Below are 21,175 nucleotides of genomic sequence, written 5' to 3' on the forward strand. Positions count from 1 at the left end.
CTGTTCGAGTGTGAGCTTGCCACTGAGTTCCCGCAAGATTCCATGGGATCTCGTCTGTCAATCCAGGAAGTATTTGACATTTGAACATTTCCTGTTTTACTGTGGATTTGAATTTTGGCACTTCCTGTTTAGGACGCCCTGTACCATGAGTGAGCTGAGTGGGTGACGCTTCGCTCATAATATCTAATTCTTTGAGCACAACAGCAGTGCATTCACAGGATTATGTAAATTAATGTAATACCTTTCACTGGAAACAAAAACATTTTATTCACTGAAAACAACACAAAAGTGCAGATTAAAAGATTAAATACAAAATCTGTTGAGTTTGCTCTGGGGTGTTAATCTTCCCCTTTTTAACTTTTAGAAGAGCTTCAAAGAGCATTAAGATTGTTTGAGACAAACAGCATTATTTTTACACTTGATTATGAAACTATAATCCTCACGCATTTACAGAATATCAAAGTTAGTTCAAGCAGGTGGAGCAGGAAAAACAACCATGTAAATCTATTTTCTGCTTTCTCCTCTTCTGTCTTTGTCTTCCATCTACATTTTTTTTATTTCTCTCTTCTTAATATTGTTATGCCTTGTTGGTTAACTTTTATCCATTCTTCAATCCAACTCTACTTTCCTGATCTGTTGTGTATTTCATTGCATGTTTGCCCACATAGTGGACATTGTGGTTCTCTCTGCAGTGACTAATGTATCAGCAGACTCTCAGGTGAAAGCTTTTTCCACGGATCTGGTGCTCACCACTGTCTAAACACTCCATCCTCATTATCAATCAATCAATCAATTTTTTTATATAGCGCCAAATCACAACAAACAGTTGCCCCAAGGCGCTTTATATTGTAAGGCAAGGCCATACAATAATTATGTAAAACCCCAACGGTCAAAACGACCCCCTGTGAGCAAGCACTTGGCTACAGTGGGAAGGAAAAACTCCCTTTTAACAGGAAGAAACCTCCAGCAGAACCAGGCTCAGGGAGGGGCAGTCTTCTGCTGGGACTGGTTGGGGCTGAGGGAGAGAACCAAGAAAAAGACATGCTGTGGAGGGGAGCAGAGATCGATCACTAATGATTAAATGCAGAGTGGTGCATACAGAGCAAAAAGAGAAAGAAACAGTGCATCATGGGAACCCCCCAGCAGTCTACGTCTATAGCAGCATAACTAAGGGATGGTTCAGGGTCACCTGATCCAGCCCTAACTATAAGCTTTAGCAAAAAGGAAAGTTTTAAGCCTAATCTTAAAAGTAGAGAGGGTGTCTGTCTCCCTGATCTGAATTGGGAGCTGGTTCCACAGGAGAGGAGCCTGAAAGCTGAAGGCTCTGCCTCCCATTCTACTCTTACAAACCCTAGGAACTACAAGTAAGCCTGCAGTCTGAGAGCGAAGCGCTCTATTGGGGTGATATGGTACTATGAGGTCCCTAAGATAAGATGGGACCTGATTATTCAAAACCTTATAAGTAAGAAGAAGAATTTTAAATTCTATTCTAGAATTAACAGGAAGCCAATGAAGAGAGGCCAATATGGGTGAGATATGCTCTCTCCTTCTAGTCCCCGTCAGTACTCTAGCTGCAGCATTTTGAATTAACTGAAGGCTTTTTAGGGAACTTTTAGGACAACCTGATAATAATGAATTACAATAGTCCAGCCTAGAGGAAATAAATGCATGAATTAGTTTTTCAGCATCACTCTGAGACAAGACCTTTCTGATTTTAGAGATATTGCGTAAATGCAAAAAAGCAGTCCTACATATTTGTTTAATATGCGCTTTGAATGACATATCCTGATCAAAAATGACTCCAAGATTTCTCACAGTATTACTAGAGGTCAGGGTAATGCCATCCAGAGTAAGGATCTGGTTAGACACCATGTTTCTAAGATTTGTGGGGCCAAGTACAATAACTTCAGTTTTATCTGAGTTTAAAAGCAGGAAATTAGAGGTCATCCATGTCTTTATGTCTGTAAGACAATCCTGCAGTTTAGCTAATTGGTGTGTGTCCTCTGGCTTCATGGATAGATAAAGCTGGGTATCATCTGCGTAACAATGAAAATTTAAGCAATACCGTCTAATAATACTGCCTAAGGGAAGCATGTATAAAGTAAATAAAATTGGTCCTAGCACAGAACCTTGTGGAACTCCATAATTAACTTTAGTCTGTGAAGAAGATTCCCCATTTACATGAACAAATTGTAATCTATTAGACAAATACGATTCAAACCACCGCAGCGCAGTGCCTTTAATACCTATGGCATGCTCTAATCTCTGTAATAAAATTTTATGGTCAACAGTATCAAAAGCAGCACTGAGGTCTAACAGAACAAGCACAGAGATGAGTCCACTGTCCGAGGCCATAAGAAGATCATTTGTAACCTTCACTAATGCTGTTTCTGTACTATGATGAATTCTAAAACCTGACTGAAACTCTTCAAATAGACCATTCCTCTGCAGATGATCAGTTAGCTGTTTTACAACTACCCTTTCAAGAATTTTTGAGAGAAAAGGAAGGTTGGAGATTGGCCTATAATTAGCTAAGATAGCTGGGTCAAGTGATGGCTTTTTAAGTAATGGTTTAATTACTGCCACCTTAAAAGCCTGTGGTACATAGCCAACTAACAAAGATAGATTGATCATATTTAAGATCGAAGCATTAAATAATGGTAGGGCTTCCTTGAGCAGCCTGGTAGGAATGGGGTCTAATAAACATGTTGATGGTTTGGATGAAGTAACTAATGAGAATAACTCAGACAGAACAATCGGAGAGAAAGAGTCTAACCAAATACCGGCATCACTGAAAGCAGCCAAAGATAACGATACGTCTTTGGGATGGTTATGAGTAATTTTTTCTCTAATAGTTAAAATTTTGTTAGCAAAGAAAGTCATGAAGTCATTACTAGTTAAAGTTAATGGAATACTCAGCTCAATAGAGCTCTGACTCTTTGTCAGCCTGGCTACAGTGCTGAAAAGAAACCTGGGGTTGTTCTTATTTTCTTCAATTAGTGATGAGTAGAAAGATGTCCTAGCTTTACGGAGGGCTTTTTTATAGAGCAACAGACTCTTTTTCCAGGCTAAGTGAAGATCTTCTAAATTAGTGAGACGCCATTTCCTCTCCAACTTACGGGTTATCTGCTTTAAGCTACGAGTTTGTGAGTTATACCACGGAGTCAGACACTTCTGATTTAAAGCTCTCTTTTTCAGAGGAGCTACAGCATCCAAAGTTGTCTTCAATGAGGATGTAAAACTATTGACGAGATACTCTATCTCCCTTACAGAGTTTAGGTAGCTACTCTGCACTGTGTTGGTATATGTCATTAGAGAACATAAAGAAGGAATCATATCCTTAAACCTAGTTACAGCGCTTTCTGAAAGACTTCTAGTGTAATGAAACTTATTCCCCACTGCTGGGTAGTCCATCAGAGTAAATGTAAATGTTATTAAGAAATGATCAGACAGAAGGGAGTTTTCAGGGAATACTGTTAAGTCTTCTATTTCCATACCATAAGTCAGAACAAGATCTAAGATATGATTAAAGTGGTGGGTGGACTCATTTACTTTTTGAGCAAAGCCAATAGAGTCTAATAATAGATTAAATGCAGTGTTGAGGCTGTCATTCTCAGCATCTGTGTGGATGTTAAAATCGCCCACTATAATTATCTTATCTGAGCTAAGCACTAAGTCAGACAAAAGGTCTGAAAATTCACAGAGAAACTCACAGTAACGACCAGGTGGACGATAGATAATAACAAATAAAACTGGTTTTTGGGACTTCCAATTTGGATGGACAAGACTAAGAGACAAGCTTTCAAATGAATTAAAGCTCTGTCTGGGTTTTTGATTAATTAATAAGCTGGAATGGAAGATTGCTGCTAATCCTCCACCCCGGCCCGTGCTACGAGCATTCTGACAGTTAGTGTGACTCGGGGGTGTTGACTCATTTAAACTAACATATTCATCCTGCTGTAACCAGGTTTCTGTTAGGCAGAATAAATCAATATGTTGATCAATTATTATATCATTTACCAACAGGGACTTAGAAGAGAGAGACCTAATGTTTAATAGACCACATTTAACTGTTTTAGTCTGTGGTGCAGTTGAAGGTGCTATATTATTTTTTCTTTTTGAATTTTTATGCTTAAATAGATTTTTGCTGGTTATTGGTAGTCTGGGAGCAGGCACCGTCTCTACGGGGATGGGGTAATGAGGGGATGGCAGGGGGAGAGAAGCTGCAGAGAGGTGTGTAAGACTACAACTCTGCTTCCTGGTCCCAACCCTGGATAGTCACGGTTTGGAGGATTTAAGAAAATTGGCCAGATTTCTAGAAATGAGAGCTGCTCCATCCAAAGTGGGATGGATGCCGTCTCTCCTAACAAGACCAGGTTTTCCCCAGAAGCTTTGCCAATTATCTATGAAGCCCACCTCATTTTTTGGACACCACTCCACATTATGTGTTCTTCTATTTTATTTTATTTTTTATTTTTTTGTATTGCTTTTGAGTTATTGCTTAGAAAACCTGGAAAACATAGCCAGCACCGGAATGGGGTGAGAATCAGCGCATACAAATGTGAGACCATGGTCCTCTGTCAGAAAAAGGTGGACTGGGTTAGGGGAGAGTTAGTGGCCCAACTGGACGTGTTTAAGTATTTCGGGTTCTTGTTCACAAGTGGGGGTAAGTTTGTGCATGAGATCAATTTCAATTTCAATTTATTTTCATTTACATAGCGCCAAATCACAACAAAGTTGCCTCAAGGCGCTTCACACAAGTAAGGTCTAACCTTACCAACCCCCAGAGCAAGCACACAGGCGACAGTAGTAAGGAAAAACTCCCTCAAAACAATTTACAAAACGAATATACAGGAAATGTTGCCAGTGCACAGGACAGGAGGGTTTCAGAACCAGACACCACACCCATCTCTGGATGGAGCCACACCTCAAACATAGAGAGAGAGAGAGAAAAAACAGAAAGGCATCAGAAAGAGAAAAATATAGTATAATTTGTCAGCATTAAGCAACAAGAAAAACAAAAGAAATACTAAGGTGATTGCCGGCAACTAGCCTTAAGTGTCACTAAAAGACCCAGAATTTAGATTTTCCAGAATTTTATAGCAAAATGATAGATTTGATATTGGGCTACAGTTTTTCAATACACCAGGGTGCAGATTAGATTTCTTAAGTAATGGTTTAATCACTGCAAACACTGCACTTTCATGCACTTTGAAACATTTAGGAACAGATCCAGAAGTTAATGAGAGATTAATAATTGCCAGCACAGTTGGCCCAAGAGTGGGCCACAGGTCCTTAAACAGTTTTGTTGGTATGGGATCAAATAAGCAGGATGTGATTTTTGTAGACATTACGAGTTTTGCCAGCACGCCGAGTGAGATACTATCAAATTCTGTAAATCTAGGTAATATCTCAATAATGGCACCCACCTCATTGGCAGGGTGTAGTGGTTGGGTTATGCCATGTTGGGATATGTTTCTTCTTGGGATAATGTCTTCAATTTTCTTCTCAAAGTAATCCAAGAAATCTTGTGCTGTAAAAGGAGAGCGGCTTACAAGTGGTTGTCCATGAATAAGTGCTGCAACCATGTCAAACAAGAACTGTGAGTTCTGCTTGTTTTTGTTGATCAAATCAGAGTAATAGGTCCGCTTTGTAGCCAGTACTGCATGCTTATAGTCTAAGATAGCATCACACCACACGAGGTGGAATACTTCTAATTTTGAACAACATCATTTCCATTCTAGACCTCTAGCCTTATGCCTGAGGTCACGCAAGTAATCACTGAACCAAGGTGACTGTTTTGGGGGGGCGTGGTTTTAATAAAGGTGGTGCAATCATCTCGAGTGTAGTTCTGAGTGCTGAGTTTAAACTATCCAGAAGACTGTCTACTGATTGGGCATTTTCCAAACCTGAAGCTAAGATATCAGGCAGTCTAGCTTCGAGTTCAGTGTTAGTTGAGGAGTTGATGTGTTGCTGGCAACATAAATAAGGTTGCTGTTCCACTAAATACGGCAGCGAAACTGTAAACTTAATAAGTGAGTGATCAGAGACCACCAATGGCATTATATCAATAAATGCATTGGTGGAATCCTAATCACAACAAACAGTTGCCCCAAGGCGCTTTATATTGTAAGGCAAGGCCATACAATAATTACGTAAAAACCCCAACGGTCAAAACGACCCCCTGTGAGCAAGCACTTGGCGACAGTGGGAAGGAAAAACTCCCTGTGCTGTGGAGGGGAGCCCTAACTATAAGCTTTAGCAAAAAGGAAAGTTTTAAGCCTAATCTTAAAAGTAGAGAGGGTGTCTGTCTCCCTGATCTGAATTGGGAGCTGGTTCCACAGGAGAGGAGCCTGAAAGCTGAAGGCTCTGCCTCCCATTCTACTCTTACAAACCCTAGGAACTACAAGTAAGCCTGCAGTCTGAGAGCGAAGCACTCTATTGGGGTGATACGGTACTATGAGGTCCCTAAGATAAGATGGGACCTGATTATTCAAAACCTTATAAGTAAGAAGAAGAATTTTAAATTCTATTCTAGAATTAACAGGAAGCCAATGAAGAGAGGCCAATATGGGTGAGATATGCTCTCTCCTTCTAGTCCCCGTTAGTACTCTAGCTGCAGCATTTTGAATTAACTGAAGGCTTTTCAGGGAACTTTTAGGACAACCTGATATAATGAATTACAATAGTCCAGCCTAGAGGAAATAAATGCATGAATTAGTTTTTCAGCATCACTCTGAGACAAGACCTTTCTAATTTTAGAGATATTGCGTAAATGCAAAAAAGAAGTCCTACATATTTGTTTAATATGCGCATTGAATGACATATCCTGATCAAAAATGACTCCAAGATTTCTCACAGTATTACTAGAGGTCAGGGTAATGCCATCCAGAGTAAGGATCTGGTTAGACACCATGTTTCTAAGATTTGTGGGGCCAAGTACAATAACTTCAGTTTTATCTGAGTTTAAAAGCAGGAAATTAGAGGTCATCCATGTCTTTATGTCTGTAAGACAATCCTGCAGTTTAGCTAATTGGTGTGTGTCCTCTGGCTTCATGGATAGATAAAGCTGGGTATCATCTGCGTAACAATGAAAATTTAAGCAATGCTGTCTAATAATACTGCCTAAGGGAAGCATGTATAAAGTGAATACAATTGGTCCTAAATTAAATTGGTCATAAATTATTTGCAGAGGGGATCAGAAGGCTTATTTATATGAATGTTAAAGTTACCAATAATCAGAATGCTATCTGCACTAGTTGACAAGTTAGAGATGAACGCACCAAATTCATCTAAGAATTCAGAGTATGGACCAGGGGGGCTATATACAGTGACAAAATAATACAGCTTATTTTTATTCTTCTGACCTTGGCAATACATAGCATCATGAGCAGAGTGAAGAATCAGATGATCAAATGAGTTATATTTGTGACCCCAACAGCTAATAAGCTAAACCTAGATTTACAAATAAGAGCAACACCCCCGCCTTGCTTCGCATCACAGGGACGTGACTAAATGTGAATGCCGGTGGGCAGGCCTCATTTAAGGGGAGGACAGTTGAAGGTTTAAGCCAGGTTTCACATAACCCAATCATATCCAAGTGATGATCCATAATTAGATCATTAATCAACAATGATTTTGAGGACAGTGATCTTATGTTAATGAGACCCAGACTAAGGACCTCAGTGGGGTTGACAGTTGGACTGTTTGGATTTAGGGGTGGTTCCAGAGTGGGTTGTAGGCAGCAGACACAAAATATTTGATATTGCTGGAACAGCCAACGGGCCATCCTCAATTTCAGTGTCATCCAATGTAGTAATGGGTATTAATTTTCCAAAGCATATCCCTCTATGATTTTTATGGACACATCTATGAAAACAGGTCACAGTCTCAACTTGATGAATTTCCCTCCCTGGCAGATAAACTGCACTATCACCATAGTGAATTTTCTGCACTAATTTCCCTGCTAAGATAATGGATTCCATACTCACATTTGTCATACGCCTTGCAGGGTCTCTAATTACCTGCTCCGTGGCCTGCTGTAAATTCCTAATGTTACCCTCCCTGTAGAGCTCTATCTATGTTCGCAGACAAGATGGCGGCGCTTTCCCCAGTAGGGTGATGGCCGCCCGGCATCAGCAAGCCACGGCGGCCCCAGAACGAAGGCCAGTTATCAATAAAACTAAAGCCCTGCTGTCTACAAAATTGCACCAGCCACTTATTTAACGATGTCAGCCTGCTACATGCCTCATCATTACCCCGGGAGGGGAGGAGACGAGAGACTATTAATCGATGCTGACACATATTTCTGGCAAGGTCACAAGTCCTCTCTATGTCCATTTTTGTGACCTCTGAGTGCTTCATCCTGAAATCATTGGCACCGACGTGAATAGCTATGTGACTGTATCTCGTGTCATGTTTCTCTGTCTGTCTACCTTTCTGCAACATCAGAACCCTAAGATGGGAGGCAATGTTGGGATTTCTGGCCCCAGGACTACATTTAACGTCAGCCGGAGTCTGTAACCTGACTTTGCGGGTGATAGAATCCCCTACCACTAAAGCCCGGCATTTCGGCCTGGAGATAGGAGTGGAAGTCACCCGTGGGCTCAAAGAATTCACATCAGGGAGAAAACAGGCTCACAGTTCGCAGTGGCGAGTGTGATCAGGGTACCCCATCCGGGCACCAAACGCTACGTGACTTCCTCCCTCTAACCACAGTCCGAAACCCACCCTCCACAGCCGGCATTTCTAGGCTGATGCTAACGGGCATGCTAGCCGGCCCAACACTAACCTCATCTGGAGTGCCTGTAACATCTATCTCAACTAAGCTAAGAAGCTGTTCTAGTTAGAAGAGCCACCCTACCTGCCAGCATCATGCAGGATTTACATAAAGTGTAAAGTAGTATACTTTGTGCACGAGAAAAGAGTATAGCCAAGCAAGCAAGCGATAACCACTAACGAATATGCTAACCACTCCTAAGGGTCACACAAGAGTAAAGTAATGAGCTAAAATTCACAGCAGTTACACTGAAAAACTAACAGAAGTATTAAAGAGATGGGGGGGAGTCGACCTAGCTAATGCAAGCTAACCGCTAACGAAAGCTAACTGCTAGTGATACACAACAGAAGGACTGTAGTTAAATAAGACTCAGAGTAGATACACTTAAAAACCAAAAGAAGTGTACAACCATGTACAGATTGGAAGAGCGTGACAACAGCAAACAATCCATCGGAAGCAAGTTGCCAGATCGATAGAGGGATTGGGGTTGCATCTGATATTTTATGGACACGTTACTGGTTTGTTGTGGTGAAGAAAGAACTGAGCCAGACGGTGAGACTCTCTTTTTACCAGTCATAATCTTTTTAGTCAGATAGCACCAGTGGTGGGCACAGATAACCAAAAAATTAACTTCGATAACAGATAATTAGATAACTGAAAAGTTATCTTTGATAAAGATAAAATGATAAACCACCCAAAAATGTATCGGAAGTTACAGATAACCAATAACAGATAAATTCCAGTATTGTCTCTGTTACATTTGCAGCTAATAATAAACTGAAATTAAGTTTTAATGTCATAATACCTTCTAGTAATATTAAAAAGTAACAACAGACCCAAACGATGAAACCACAACTTTGTCTTTGAACATCCTGCCCCTGCTGGATACTTTTGTTTGCTACACAGCTTCCAGCACAGAGGCACCCTGAGAGCATCCACAAAGCCAGCTCTCTATCAATCACAATGCTCCGGTCAGGCCCAGGTCTTGGAAAATAAAGTCATGCTGACTTATGATTTTGATTTATAAATAACATTAATACCGATAGAATAACTCCATTAATGTCAATTCTGTCATTTGTACAAAGTTAAAGTATAACATATATCTTTTAATGTTGAATAATGCACTAACTCTGAGGTTTTGTAACAAACACAGACAGATCGCAAAGGATTCTGGGTAAAAGTGCCTCTGCTAAACACTGATTGGTTCAGTCATTCATTATGTAAACCAACATGTTAATGTGACGTCTGTCATGTAATGGTGTCTACAGATAAATGTGCTTTTGTAAAATATTCCATTTTTTATTTGTAAAAACAGGCATTTTTACAGAGCCCTGGAAGTGTCATTACAAAATGTTTTGCATGTGGAGAGAATGTGTGCTCATTTTATTAGTGCTGTGCGCACGTTTGATGATGTTGTAAAACGTGCTTTACACTGTGTGAGTTTTGGCCCTTTTTCAGATGATTTTTCATTCATGCAGGAATTTTTTTGGACCAAGTTCAGGTTAATCGTGCGCCCTGCATCGTGTAGTGTACATGGAGTAACAAGCTGCATTTAACATTTGACAACCACCTCCTGATCACCGTTCGCATGGTCAAATGAAAATCAAACCTGTTTAATATTATTCTGGTCGGCCGTTGTGAGGGTTTCCTGCTGCTGAGGGGCTACAAGCGTCCAACCGCTCGCACTGTGCATGTGCAAACACCGCAGAGCTGTCTTGTAATGTTTTTTTGTTGTTGCTGTTTTGCTTTGTTTTTAAACTTAATTTGTAAAAAAGAAAAAGCCATTTGCAAAGCCAAAAAGCTGATCTGACAACCATCTGATATAACTAGGGTCAAAACAAATAGAACACTGCCATCTACTGGTGCCCAGACGCTTAGTACCTAGGGTGAATACTGCCAGGTGAATACTGCCATGAACACTACTGGCCAGTAGATGGCAGTAGAGGCCTGAAAAACTTGCCAAAACAAAATCCCAGATAATCCGTGTCTGCTACATTTAAGATGCGTGGAATTTAACAAATGCAAATACAACAACGTCTATAAACCCAGAGAATATATTCAGGAGAGTTTTCGGCACTAGAGTTTAATGCTGCTGTCCGTGGACCCTGAACAGAGTGTCTGAAATGCATTTCTCCTGTCATGAACGTACTGAGATTACCCTATCACCCATAATGCACTGCTGGGCACAGCATGTGCTCACTAAAACCTTAAAATTAGCACATTACTTTAAAACTAAAACATATATCTGATATTTTCACTTTATAAAACGTCAGACATGACAGTTATTTTAAATAACTTGTCCAAAATTAGTCTGGTTAAAATTTGAGCCATAAGTTAAAAATGTATGCCTCTGGATGACTTGGGTGATATTGCCAGCATATCAGTATGGTGTTAAAGGAAATTAAATTTTTTTTGTTGTTGTTTTTATAAGACCAGTTCTCTTTTGCCTACAGAGGATAGAGTGGTTTCTTCTTGAAACTGCTCTCTTCTTGAAACTGCTCTCTTCTCTTTGCAGAGTGTAGAACTATACATCTGTTAAGAAACTTTTAACAGGTAGGTGCTCAACTGATGTTAAATTTTAAAACTGTTTGTTACTGTTCATCTTTTATTATGTTATTGGTCTAAAAGTTATTGGACAAAAATGTATCAGAAGATAATTAGTCTGATAATGATTTTTAAAGTTATCTAAAAAGATAATCTGATAATGAAAACATTATCTTCGCTAATTATCTGTTATCGGATTATCAGAACTGTGACCACCAGTGTTGCCACAGTTACTTTGAAAAAGTAATCCAATTACTGATTACTCCTTGAAAAAGTAACTTAGTTACTTTACTGATTACTCAATTGTAAAAGTAACTAAGTTAGATTACTAGTTACTTTTTTAGTTACTTTCCCCAGCTGCCGACAACAACCCACGTCAACATGACAATGATACCTGTTTTGCCAAAACTCACTTTATAGTCACCCTTTCTTGACTTCAATGAAAATAAACACTTGTTTTATAAAAAGTAAAATAAAGACCTCTTTCTTGACCTCATATTTAACTGTTGACAGCACTGTAACAGTAAAACTTGCCATTTCAAACCTACATTGTTTATAAATGTAACTATTAAATTCTAACATTTTTCTAACATTTAAATTCTCTCTAAACATTTTACTTGTCGAAATTATTATTATTTTAAGCAATATTAGTAGTTGTAGTAAAAAACGGCTTCAAAACTGGACCTTTAATCTAGGGCTGTTGTGGGGAGGGGGGCACATCCCTGCCCCACGCCCCCATCCCATCTGGATTCGCCCCTGCTTTGGCGTTTGAGCACAAAGAATGGATAACATTTATTTATGCAGAAAACAGGACCAGATTTACAGGTAAGAAAGTTTTATTGCGTTTTCACATCATGTGGTCCTCAGAAAGAGAGTTTAGGTGCATTTGAGTGGAAAATAGTGTTAGTTGTTGACGCGTCGCCGAGGATCAGCTGTTTTTAACGAGACGATACAGAGCAGCTCAGCTCAGAATTCTAAATAAAGGAGGAAAAAAGTATAAAAATGTCTTCGTAAAGCTCAGTGCAGGTGTGCTGATCACCGCCCTTTAAGAGGTGAGGACGAGTCGAGCAGCTGCAAAAAAACGCGGATTGAAAAGCTCACAGCTCGCTTAAAGTGGGACGTTCAGTCGAACCCCGACCTCCTGCCCACGGACCAAGTTTAATGCTGCTATCGACCCACAATGAAAAATAATAGTAACGCACAGTGACATGGAGAAGTAACTTTAATCTGATTACTGACTTGGAAAGATTAACGCGTTAGATTACTCGTTACTAAAAGAAGTGGTCAGATTAGAGTAACGCGTTACTAAGTAACGCGTTAACTGCATCACTGGTGACCACCACTGCATAGCACTACTATTATTCTGAACACTACTGTAAATGTGCAGCTCTCCCTTGCAAAAGAGGTCTTGGTCTCAATGGGACTAACCTGGTTAAATAAAAGTTAAATTAAATTAAATACTTGTCACATATTTCTTCAGAACAATGTACATAGAAACATCTCACTCTAAATCTCATGAAATGAAATGCATTTTTAGAAAATTCTTCAAATCTTTGTTCAAAATACAATTTCATTCATGTGGTCAAACTGTTTTGGTGCTACAACCCCTGGCAAAACATTATGGAATCACCGGCCTCGGAGGATGTTCATTCTGTTGTTTAATTTTGTAGAAAAAAAGCAGATCACAGACATGACACAAAACTAAAGTCATTTCAAACGGCAACTTTCTGGCTTTAAGAAACACTATAAGAAATCAAGAAAAAAAAAGATTGTGGCAGTCAGTAACGGTTACTTTTTTAGACCAAGCAGAGGAAAAAAATATGGACTCACTCAATTCTGAGGAATAAATTATGAAATCACCCTGTAAATTTCCATCCCCAAAACTAACACCTGCATCAAATAACATCTGCTCCTTGACATTAACCCTATGTCATGAAATTGACCCTATGTGTCTTTTTGCAAGGAATGTTTTCACAGTTTTTGCTCTATGGCAAGATGCATTATCTTCTTGAAAAATGATTTCATCATCCTTAAACATCAGAAAAGTGTCCAAAATATCAACGTAAACTTGTGCATTTATTGATGATGTAATGACAGCCATCTCCCCAGTGCCTTTACATGACATGCAGCCCCATATCATCAATGACTGTGGAAATTTACATGTTCTCTTCAGGCAGTCACCTTGCCCAATGCAGATTCGAGATTCATCACTGAATATGACTTTCATCCAGTCATCCACAGTCCACGATTGCTTTTCTTTAGCCCATTGTAACCTTGTTTTTTTCTGTTTAGGTGTTAATGATGGCTTTCGTTTAGCTTTTCTGTATGTAAATCCCATTTCCTTTAGGCGGTTTCTTACATTTCGCTCACAGACGTTGACTCCAGTTTCCTCCCATTCGTTCCTCATTTGTTTTGTTGTGCATTTTCGATTTTTGAGACATATTGCTTTAAGTTTTCTGTCTTGACGCTTTGACGTCTTCCTTGGTCTACCAGTATGTTTGCCTTTAACAACCTTCCCATGTTGTTTGTATTTGGTCCAGAGTTTAGACACAGCTGACTGTGAACAACCAACATCTTTTGCAACATTACGTGATGATTTACCCTCTTAAGAGTTTGATAATCCTCTCCTTTGTTTCAACTGACATCTCTCGTGTTGGAGCCATGATTCATGTCAGTCCACTTGGTGCAACAGCTCTCCAAGGTGTGATCACTGCTTTTTAGATGCAGACTTACAAGCAGATGTGATTTGATGCAGGTGTTAGTTTTGGGGATGAAAATTTACAGGGTGATTCCATAATTTATTCCTCAGAATTGAGTGAGTCCATATTTTTTTCCTCTGCTTGGTCTAAAAAAGTAACCGTTACTGACTGCCACAATCTTTTTTTCTTGATTTCTTATAGTGTTTCTTAAAGCCAGAAAGTTGCCATTTGAAATGACTTTAGTTTTGTGTCATGTCTGTGATCTGCTTTTTTTCTACAAAATTAAACAACTGAATGAACATCCTCCGAGGCCGGTGATTCCATAATTTTTGCCAGGGGTTGTAGAAATGGGGTCACCAAACTAACACATCGATCAGTGGAAAATAACTGTAAAATGGAACCACTCACCATTTCCAGCAAGATGTTTTCTATCTGTCCATAAATATCCTTCATTGAATGAAAAAATGCCCATTTGCTCCATTGGGGGAGGATCTTGTAGATTGAGGGGGTAGTGGGGGAGACCCATATACGTGTTTTTTTTTTTCAAGAAAGCATGCTTCGTCTGGAGGACTAAGTAAAAATTAAAAATAAGGCAATGCTAAAATACCCTCGGCCATATGAGCATTGTGTTCTGTATAATTTGCAGTTGTTTAAGTAATTATTAGGTTCCAAAAGCTTTTGCAGAGTTTGCAGCTAGCAAAAAGACTGTAACGTCACGATGCAGCTCTATTCTGATTGGCTGTCACCCCTGCCACTCAAAAACTAAACTGAATGCTAACTTCTGCTAAATGTCTTTTAAATCACTTCAGAGGTTTTATTAGGTTCTAAAAACAGTGTTTTCACTTTTAGAAGTGTTTATTTCTCGCTAGCTTTTACATAATATATGACAAAGAGTTTGTTTGTTTACATACAAACAAAACGGAATTTCCACTTTTCCATGTGACATCACCACGCTAACATCCGTGAGATCATGCCATAAAATTAGGTACAGAATGCGGCTTTTTAACCTCTTAAAATACCTCTTAAAATATGTCAAGGTTAGCCATCTTTGAACTTGTCCAAGGTCTGTCTCCTAAAAATGTTCCCTGTGAATTTGAAGACTGTGACAGTACTACAACTGGATTTATGCTGTACACAGAAGATGGACAGATGGACAGACAGATGGACGCCAGGTCTTCGCAATACCCGATGGCCATATGTTGGCCTCAGGTAAAAACTGTGTTCAGGATGAAAGGACTGCTTTTTATCATTTATCAGGGTTTAGTGGCAGTGTGAACGAGTCTGATCCCTAAACAGAGCATTGGTGCACTATGAATGAGCCTGTTGCAGCAATAGGCAGAGAGATGGAGCAAGAGACAGAGAGACAGGGAGAGAGAGAGAGAGAGAGAGAGAGAGAGAGAGAGAGAGAGAGAGAGAGAGAGAGAGAGAGGAGAGAGAGAGAGAGAGAGAGAGAGACCCATGTGACCTTCTCTGGGCTCTAGGATTGGCTGTGTGTCTACATCAGGAACTGAAACTGAATCTGAACTGAAACAAGAGGTGGCACTATGTAGTTTAATGAAGTGTTCAAAAGAACTCTCTGTGACAGCTCATCTAATCATTGAAACATGATGAAAAACATAGTTGAATGTACCTGTACATCTAATGACCCCAGAGGGTTAAACATGTGTTTAAGAAATGTGTTTTAATGTGTGAATTTTTCTTGTGTAGCCCTGACCTCTCCAGATGACAGCACATTGTTCATGTACTCGAGGAAGGACTCGTCTTTGATCTCATTATCAGTGAAAATGAAGCTGATGCCTTTGCCCTGCTGGCCAGCCGTCCGATACAAAACCTTCAGGTCATCCATCAGGTTGGCTGTGTTGTATGAGCTGAGAAGGAGAAGAAGACACAAAATAAAATAAAAAAGGTACATTTGGATTTGTATGTTTGTCTATTTGAGGGGAAAATAATGGGAGGCCAGTGAGGTCTCCTGATAGGACTGTGAAACCAAGAGAAGCACAAGCTTCATTCAAATTAAACCTAAATATATAAAAGGCAGACAAGCACAATACGACTGCGACAAATGCACATGGAGAATCGAAAAGAAAATCAGCGTGACACAGAGAGCAAGAAGGTGGCCAAAATAACTGAGGAAGCTGAGAAAAACTGAACTTCAATTAGCAGAGAGAGATTTTATTATCCTAATCAACCAACTGCCAAGAAGCCTTTCATACAGGATTGTAACATTCTTTGACAAAAAAAGAATGAATTCATGTGGGACTGGAAAAAATATGAAATAAATGTAAATCTTATTCCACTTATTTTAATCCAGCTGTCTGGGCCTTTAATTACTTCTGAGTCCAGTGCCTGAAAAGGAACCCCTACTATAACATCACATTTGTCAAAAAACTGAAACACTGACGTCTGCTATTATAATATATAGTTAGAAGTGCATAAACAAGTCTTGAATGATATAAAATAGCATTTATTTATCACGTATTTAAATACAACGCTACCGCCATGTTTTTGCCTGCGCAATGCATTCTGGGGGTGATGACGTGGAAAGGTTTCTGAAATCTTTCATGCAAGCGAAAACAGTGTTAAAGCTAGTTCTTCTACCGAGATAAAATGCCACATTGCGCGGCTTTTGGATGCAATTTTCAGTCTAAGGGCAACAAAGAAAGCGAGGTAAGCCTTCATTGCTTTCCAAAAGAAAGAAAGTTAAGGAAAAAGTGGGAGGATGTTTGTGGAAGAGTGCAGTTGCCGAAAGACCCGCGGCTGTGCTCACGTCACTTCAACGCGGATGCATTTGAGGCTTTTCATCGACCTCAGCTAATGAGGGAGCTTGTTGGTGTTTCTGGATACAAACGACGTCTTAAACTAGATGCAGTGCCCGTCACATTTCCCAAGAAGAAAAATCGCCCACGAGTAACTAGAGAAAATAGGACTAAAACATGCGAAAGAGCAGCAGACGCTCTCTTTCTCTGTCGGCATCGGCAAGCAGCCCCCACACAGACACCACCTACAATAGCCAACTCTTGCTTGATCAGAGCGCTGATCTTCATTTCTGACAGTATTTTCAAAGTTCTCTTCCTCACACTGCAGATCACACTCTGGTTCGAACTGAAAAGGGTGAACAGAGGAGCTCATCGTTGCTAATCGCCGCTAGTTGTAATGTAAACACAGGAAGCTCTGCCCCGTTTGACGTCACTACCCAGAATGCATTGCGTTACAAACAACAATGGCAACGTACGTAGAAATAAAGTTTCTTAAAATATCATAAAACTTGACATTATTTTTGCAAATTTTGTCCCATAGTTATGTTACTAATATCACAACAAGTCATATAGAATAAACATGTATCTATAGTCGGGGTTCCTTTGAAAGTTTAACGTGCTTTTTAAAATGCCAGAACAGAGTGGTTTCTGTCTGTAACAATTCTCCAGTAATTATGTAGTCATATCTACAGTGTGGGATTTGTTTAGTGGTAGCTTTTGTGATTAAATAGTTACAGCGCCTTGTTAGCTGATTTTGTGCCTTTTGGATTCTTTAATTAGCTGCTCATCTTATTTTGTGCTGTGGATATGAAGTGTTGTGCCTAAGTTTCAGTCAAGCTGGACTTTCTGTTTAAGCCGCCGAGTTCTTTTTTCATCTTCATTACTGTGTCAGGTAACTGCACAAAATTTGAGTTAACCCTCTGGGGTCCACATACACACTGGCATGTCTAAATCAACTTTTACACTTCTACACAAAGAAAATCATTGTGGAAAAAACACACATGGATTGGCAAAAAAATGTGCGTGTGTGTGTGTGTTGTGTGTGTGGAGGCATGCATGTGAGCATTACCGTGTGAGTGTGATCTGGAAGATGGTGTATCCAGCAATGAATGAAGCCAGTCTGGTCAGACTCTGTTTCCCTGAGCCCCCGACACCCACCAATAAGGCATTGCCTCCAGGTGTCCGGATTATTCTCGACACCTACAGCAAGAATAAACACACAAAACTCAAATTAAATACCAGTGACTGTGATGTGAGGACAAAAATGAGATACTTCACGTGAGAAACATAGTTGGAAATATCTGACTGCTTTTTTTATTTTGCTTTACAGCTACAGTGTGTAGTGTAACTCAGGGCCCGGTTTCATAAAGCAGTGGTAGCATGAAGCTTGGTAGCATAAAGCTACTAAGCTTACTTAGTTGACTAAGCTTGAATGAATGAATGAATGAATTTATTCAGCACACACAGTCCAAAACAACAAAAAAAAAACTTACATGAAGAAAGAAAATGGATTAACAGTGCATCCGTGTGCCTGAAACGGTATAGGCAGAAGCAAAGCTTATTAACGCCTAGCCCTTTAACAAAAAATAAAATTATCTAGTCCAAAAGGAGTGGGGGGAAGTTAAAAAAACCCATCTATTCCCATTTCCATTTTCAACCACTTCAAACTCTTCATCTTAAAGGACACAATCCGAATGCTACCAAACAAATTTACATTTACAATTGGCAACACACAAACTTATCCTTCTTCAGCAGATACATATCTTGAAAACATCATGTCTTTGTATTGCTTTTTAAATTGATTCATATTTGGACATCGTATGAGTTCCTTCGTCCAGTGGTGGGCACAGATAACCAAAAAATTAACTTCGATAACAGATAATCAGAGAACTTAAAAGTTATCTTTGATAAAGATAAACCACACAAAAACATATTGGAAGTTACAGATAACCAGGCCCAGCGCTAGAAAAAAAATATTAAGGGGGCGATGAGTTTATCACAGGGGGCGCCCCCCCCCCCCCAAAAAAAAGTGCGCACCGGAGGGTACCTGCCTCTGAGCGTGCGTAATGAATTGGGTGCGCTCCTAGAAAGCTCATGTATTTAGGCTACACCGTTGTAAGAGACTGACTGAGTAAGAACAAAGAGTGATGACAGTATTTTTTAATTATTATTTGAACGTATAGAGGGTTTTCAATCACGTGACCGATTTGCTGCAAGACAGGTGCCGTCTCCATTCTGGATTACAAGGAGGGTGGCGCGTGATAGAAAAATGGAGAGAATGTCCGGTTATTATGATGCTTTAAAACCTCAAGATAAAGCTATTTATCGTGATAGATGTGTAGCAGTTGGTTCAGTGGATCCGTATCTTATACCAGATAGTGAATTTAGTGGTGATGTAACGAACTGGCCGACAGTGTCACACTGCGATATTGTGAACTAGGAAGCTGCCAACCAGGTCAGCCTCGCCGGCCTCCTGCAGAGCATCACAGCGGAGCTCTGAAAGCGGAGGTCAAACAAGCGGAGGTTAAAACAAATGAACTGTATACCATTTTATTTAGGATGAGCAACAATGATCAAATGAAGGAATATTGTTGCACAACAGAACAGAACAAGCATTTGAACTGACTCATAAGGTTGATGAAATGTTCTATTCATTTTATGGCACTGATACCTTTAATAATTATTTATTGAAGAGTAAATGATAGATACATATGTTCTTGTCTTTAGGTAAGGTTTTTTTGATTACCGGATTATGTGGGACAAATCTGAAGGAGCAAGATTTCAGATCATTCAAGATGGGGAGCTAACCCAAGGACCTTGGAGAAGAACGAAGGAATATGTGCACATCCACATAGCTCTACATTCTCTGCTGGATGTCAGGTTGTGGTGGGACAGACACCCAACACACTCATATCCTTTCCAGGATGCCCCTTAGGTGTGGTAGGGAACAATTACGCAATCACCTTTTAATGGGCCTTTGAGATAAAGTGCACTACAACTTTATAAGGCCCCCGCGATCAATCTACGAGACAAGAGGGACAATTTTATGGTTTTACACAAATGTGCACACTTTTTATTTTATTTTATATAATGGCTGAGTGGATCCTTGTCATTTGATTGGTGGGTTGTATGTCACCTAAAATGGATTAGTCATACTATTTGCCGTTGTGTTTCTTTGACCGTGTAATACGTAGTTCTTTTTTAGTATGCAATTTTGTGCTATTTGAAATTTGCTAATACGTGTCCCGACCACTGCGTGTCCTCGCATTACCGGGGGTGGTGTTTCGCTAAACACAACGGCGCTTGTTTTGCTGACAGAGATTTGAAGGAGCTAACTGACAGTGCTAATTCTTCTAATACACACAGACACACACACACAAAAAACAAATCCACTCCTCTGTAAGCCATCTGGGGGCATGAGGAGCTGTTAGGATAAAAAGCTGAAAAGCTGATGTGATTTTTCACTGGACTGAGGAGCTACACAAAGTCTTTTTTTGGGGGGGGGGGGGGGGGGGGGTTGGAAGTACACAAAGTCAGTGCACAGCATGATGGATTACACTGTCGCAATTTGAACTCCTATTTAAAGTTCATATTGGACTGTTAAGCAGCAGTGGAACACCACAATGTACTGTAAGTCCCTTTTCTGTTGTTTGTAAATTAATAAAATATCAAATGACAAGGATCTATTTTAGCCGTTATATAAAACAAATAATGGATGTTTTTACATTCTTTCAATGGAATGAATATTTAACTCCTTGAAAGCTGGAACAAACCATTCAACTCGGCTTCGTTACGTTGAATGGTTTGTTCCAGCTTTCACCTCATGAAATATTCATACCATTGAACTCAAACATTCATTATTTGTGTGTGTGTGTGTATATATATATATATATATATATATATATATATATATATATATATATTTTTTTTTTTTTTTTTTTTTTTTTTTTTTACAGACTGTTCATATTGTTCACCTCTTGTCAATATAAATGTTGTTATGCAACTGTTGAAGCTGTGTCTGAGTCATTATTGTTACCCAAATCTTTGGCTCTTAAGAATCTGGTCTTTTCTGATACTAGCCCTAGCTATCATTTCTCTTTTATTACACTGTAATCCACACTTATATTGCTAAATTGGTAACAGCAGAATTTACTAGCATCGACAGGTGGGGCTGCAGATTGCAAGTGTATGATTTTACTTCCCTTCATGCTTTCCTTGGGGATGGGGATTCATGCCCCTTTGCCTTCACTTGTGATAAGAAATATGGGCTACTGTAACATAGTGGCATAACATGGTGGCCTCCATGATAGGGCCTGCTACCATATAGATATGAAAGGGTGATGAAAATACAATGATTTGTTGGTAATTAGACACTAATAAACAGATGGCTATGAATG

At 39.5% G+C, this 21,175-nt stretch overlaps 1 protein-coding gene across 1 annotated transcript in view; it reads right to left on the minus strand.

Annotated features, from left to right (window-relative positions):
- dnah5 (dynein, axonemal, heavy chain 5) overlaps window positions 1-21,175 on the minus strand; it is a 366,123-nt gene that overhangs the window by 163,648 nt on the left and 181,300 nt on the right. Inside the window, exons 58-59 of the mRNA XM_034175262.1 lie at window positions 17,848-17,978; window positions 15,737-15,890 (exon numbers count right to left, since the gene is read on the minus strand). Coding sequence (XP_034031153.1) covers window positions 15,737-15,890; window positions 17,848-17,978 — 285 coding nt within the window. The remainder of the gene's footprint in view (window positions 1-15,736; window positions 15,891-17,847; window positions 17,979-21,175) is intronic.

Source organism: Thalassophryne amazonica, chromosome 7, assembly GCF_902500255.1.
Source record: "Thalassophryne amazonica chromosome 7, fThaAma1.1, whole genome shotgun sequence".
Taxonomy (NCBI): domain Eukaryota; kingdom Metazoa; phylum Chordata; class Actinopteri; order Batrachoidiformes; family Batrachoididae; genus Thalassophryne; species Thalassophryne amazonica.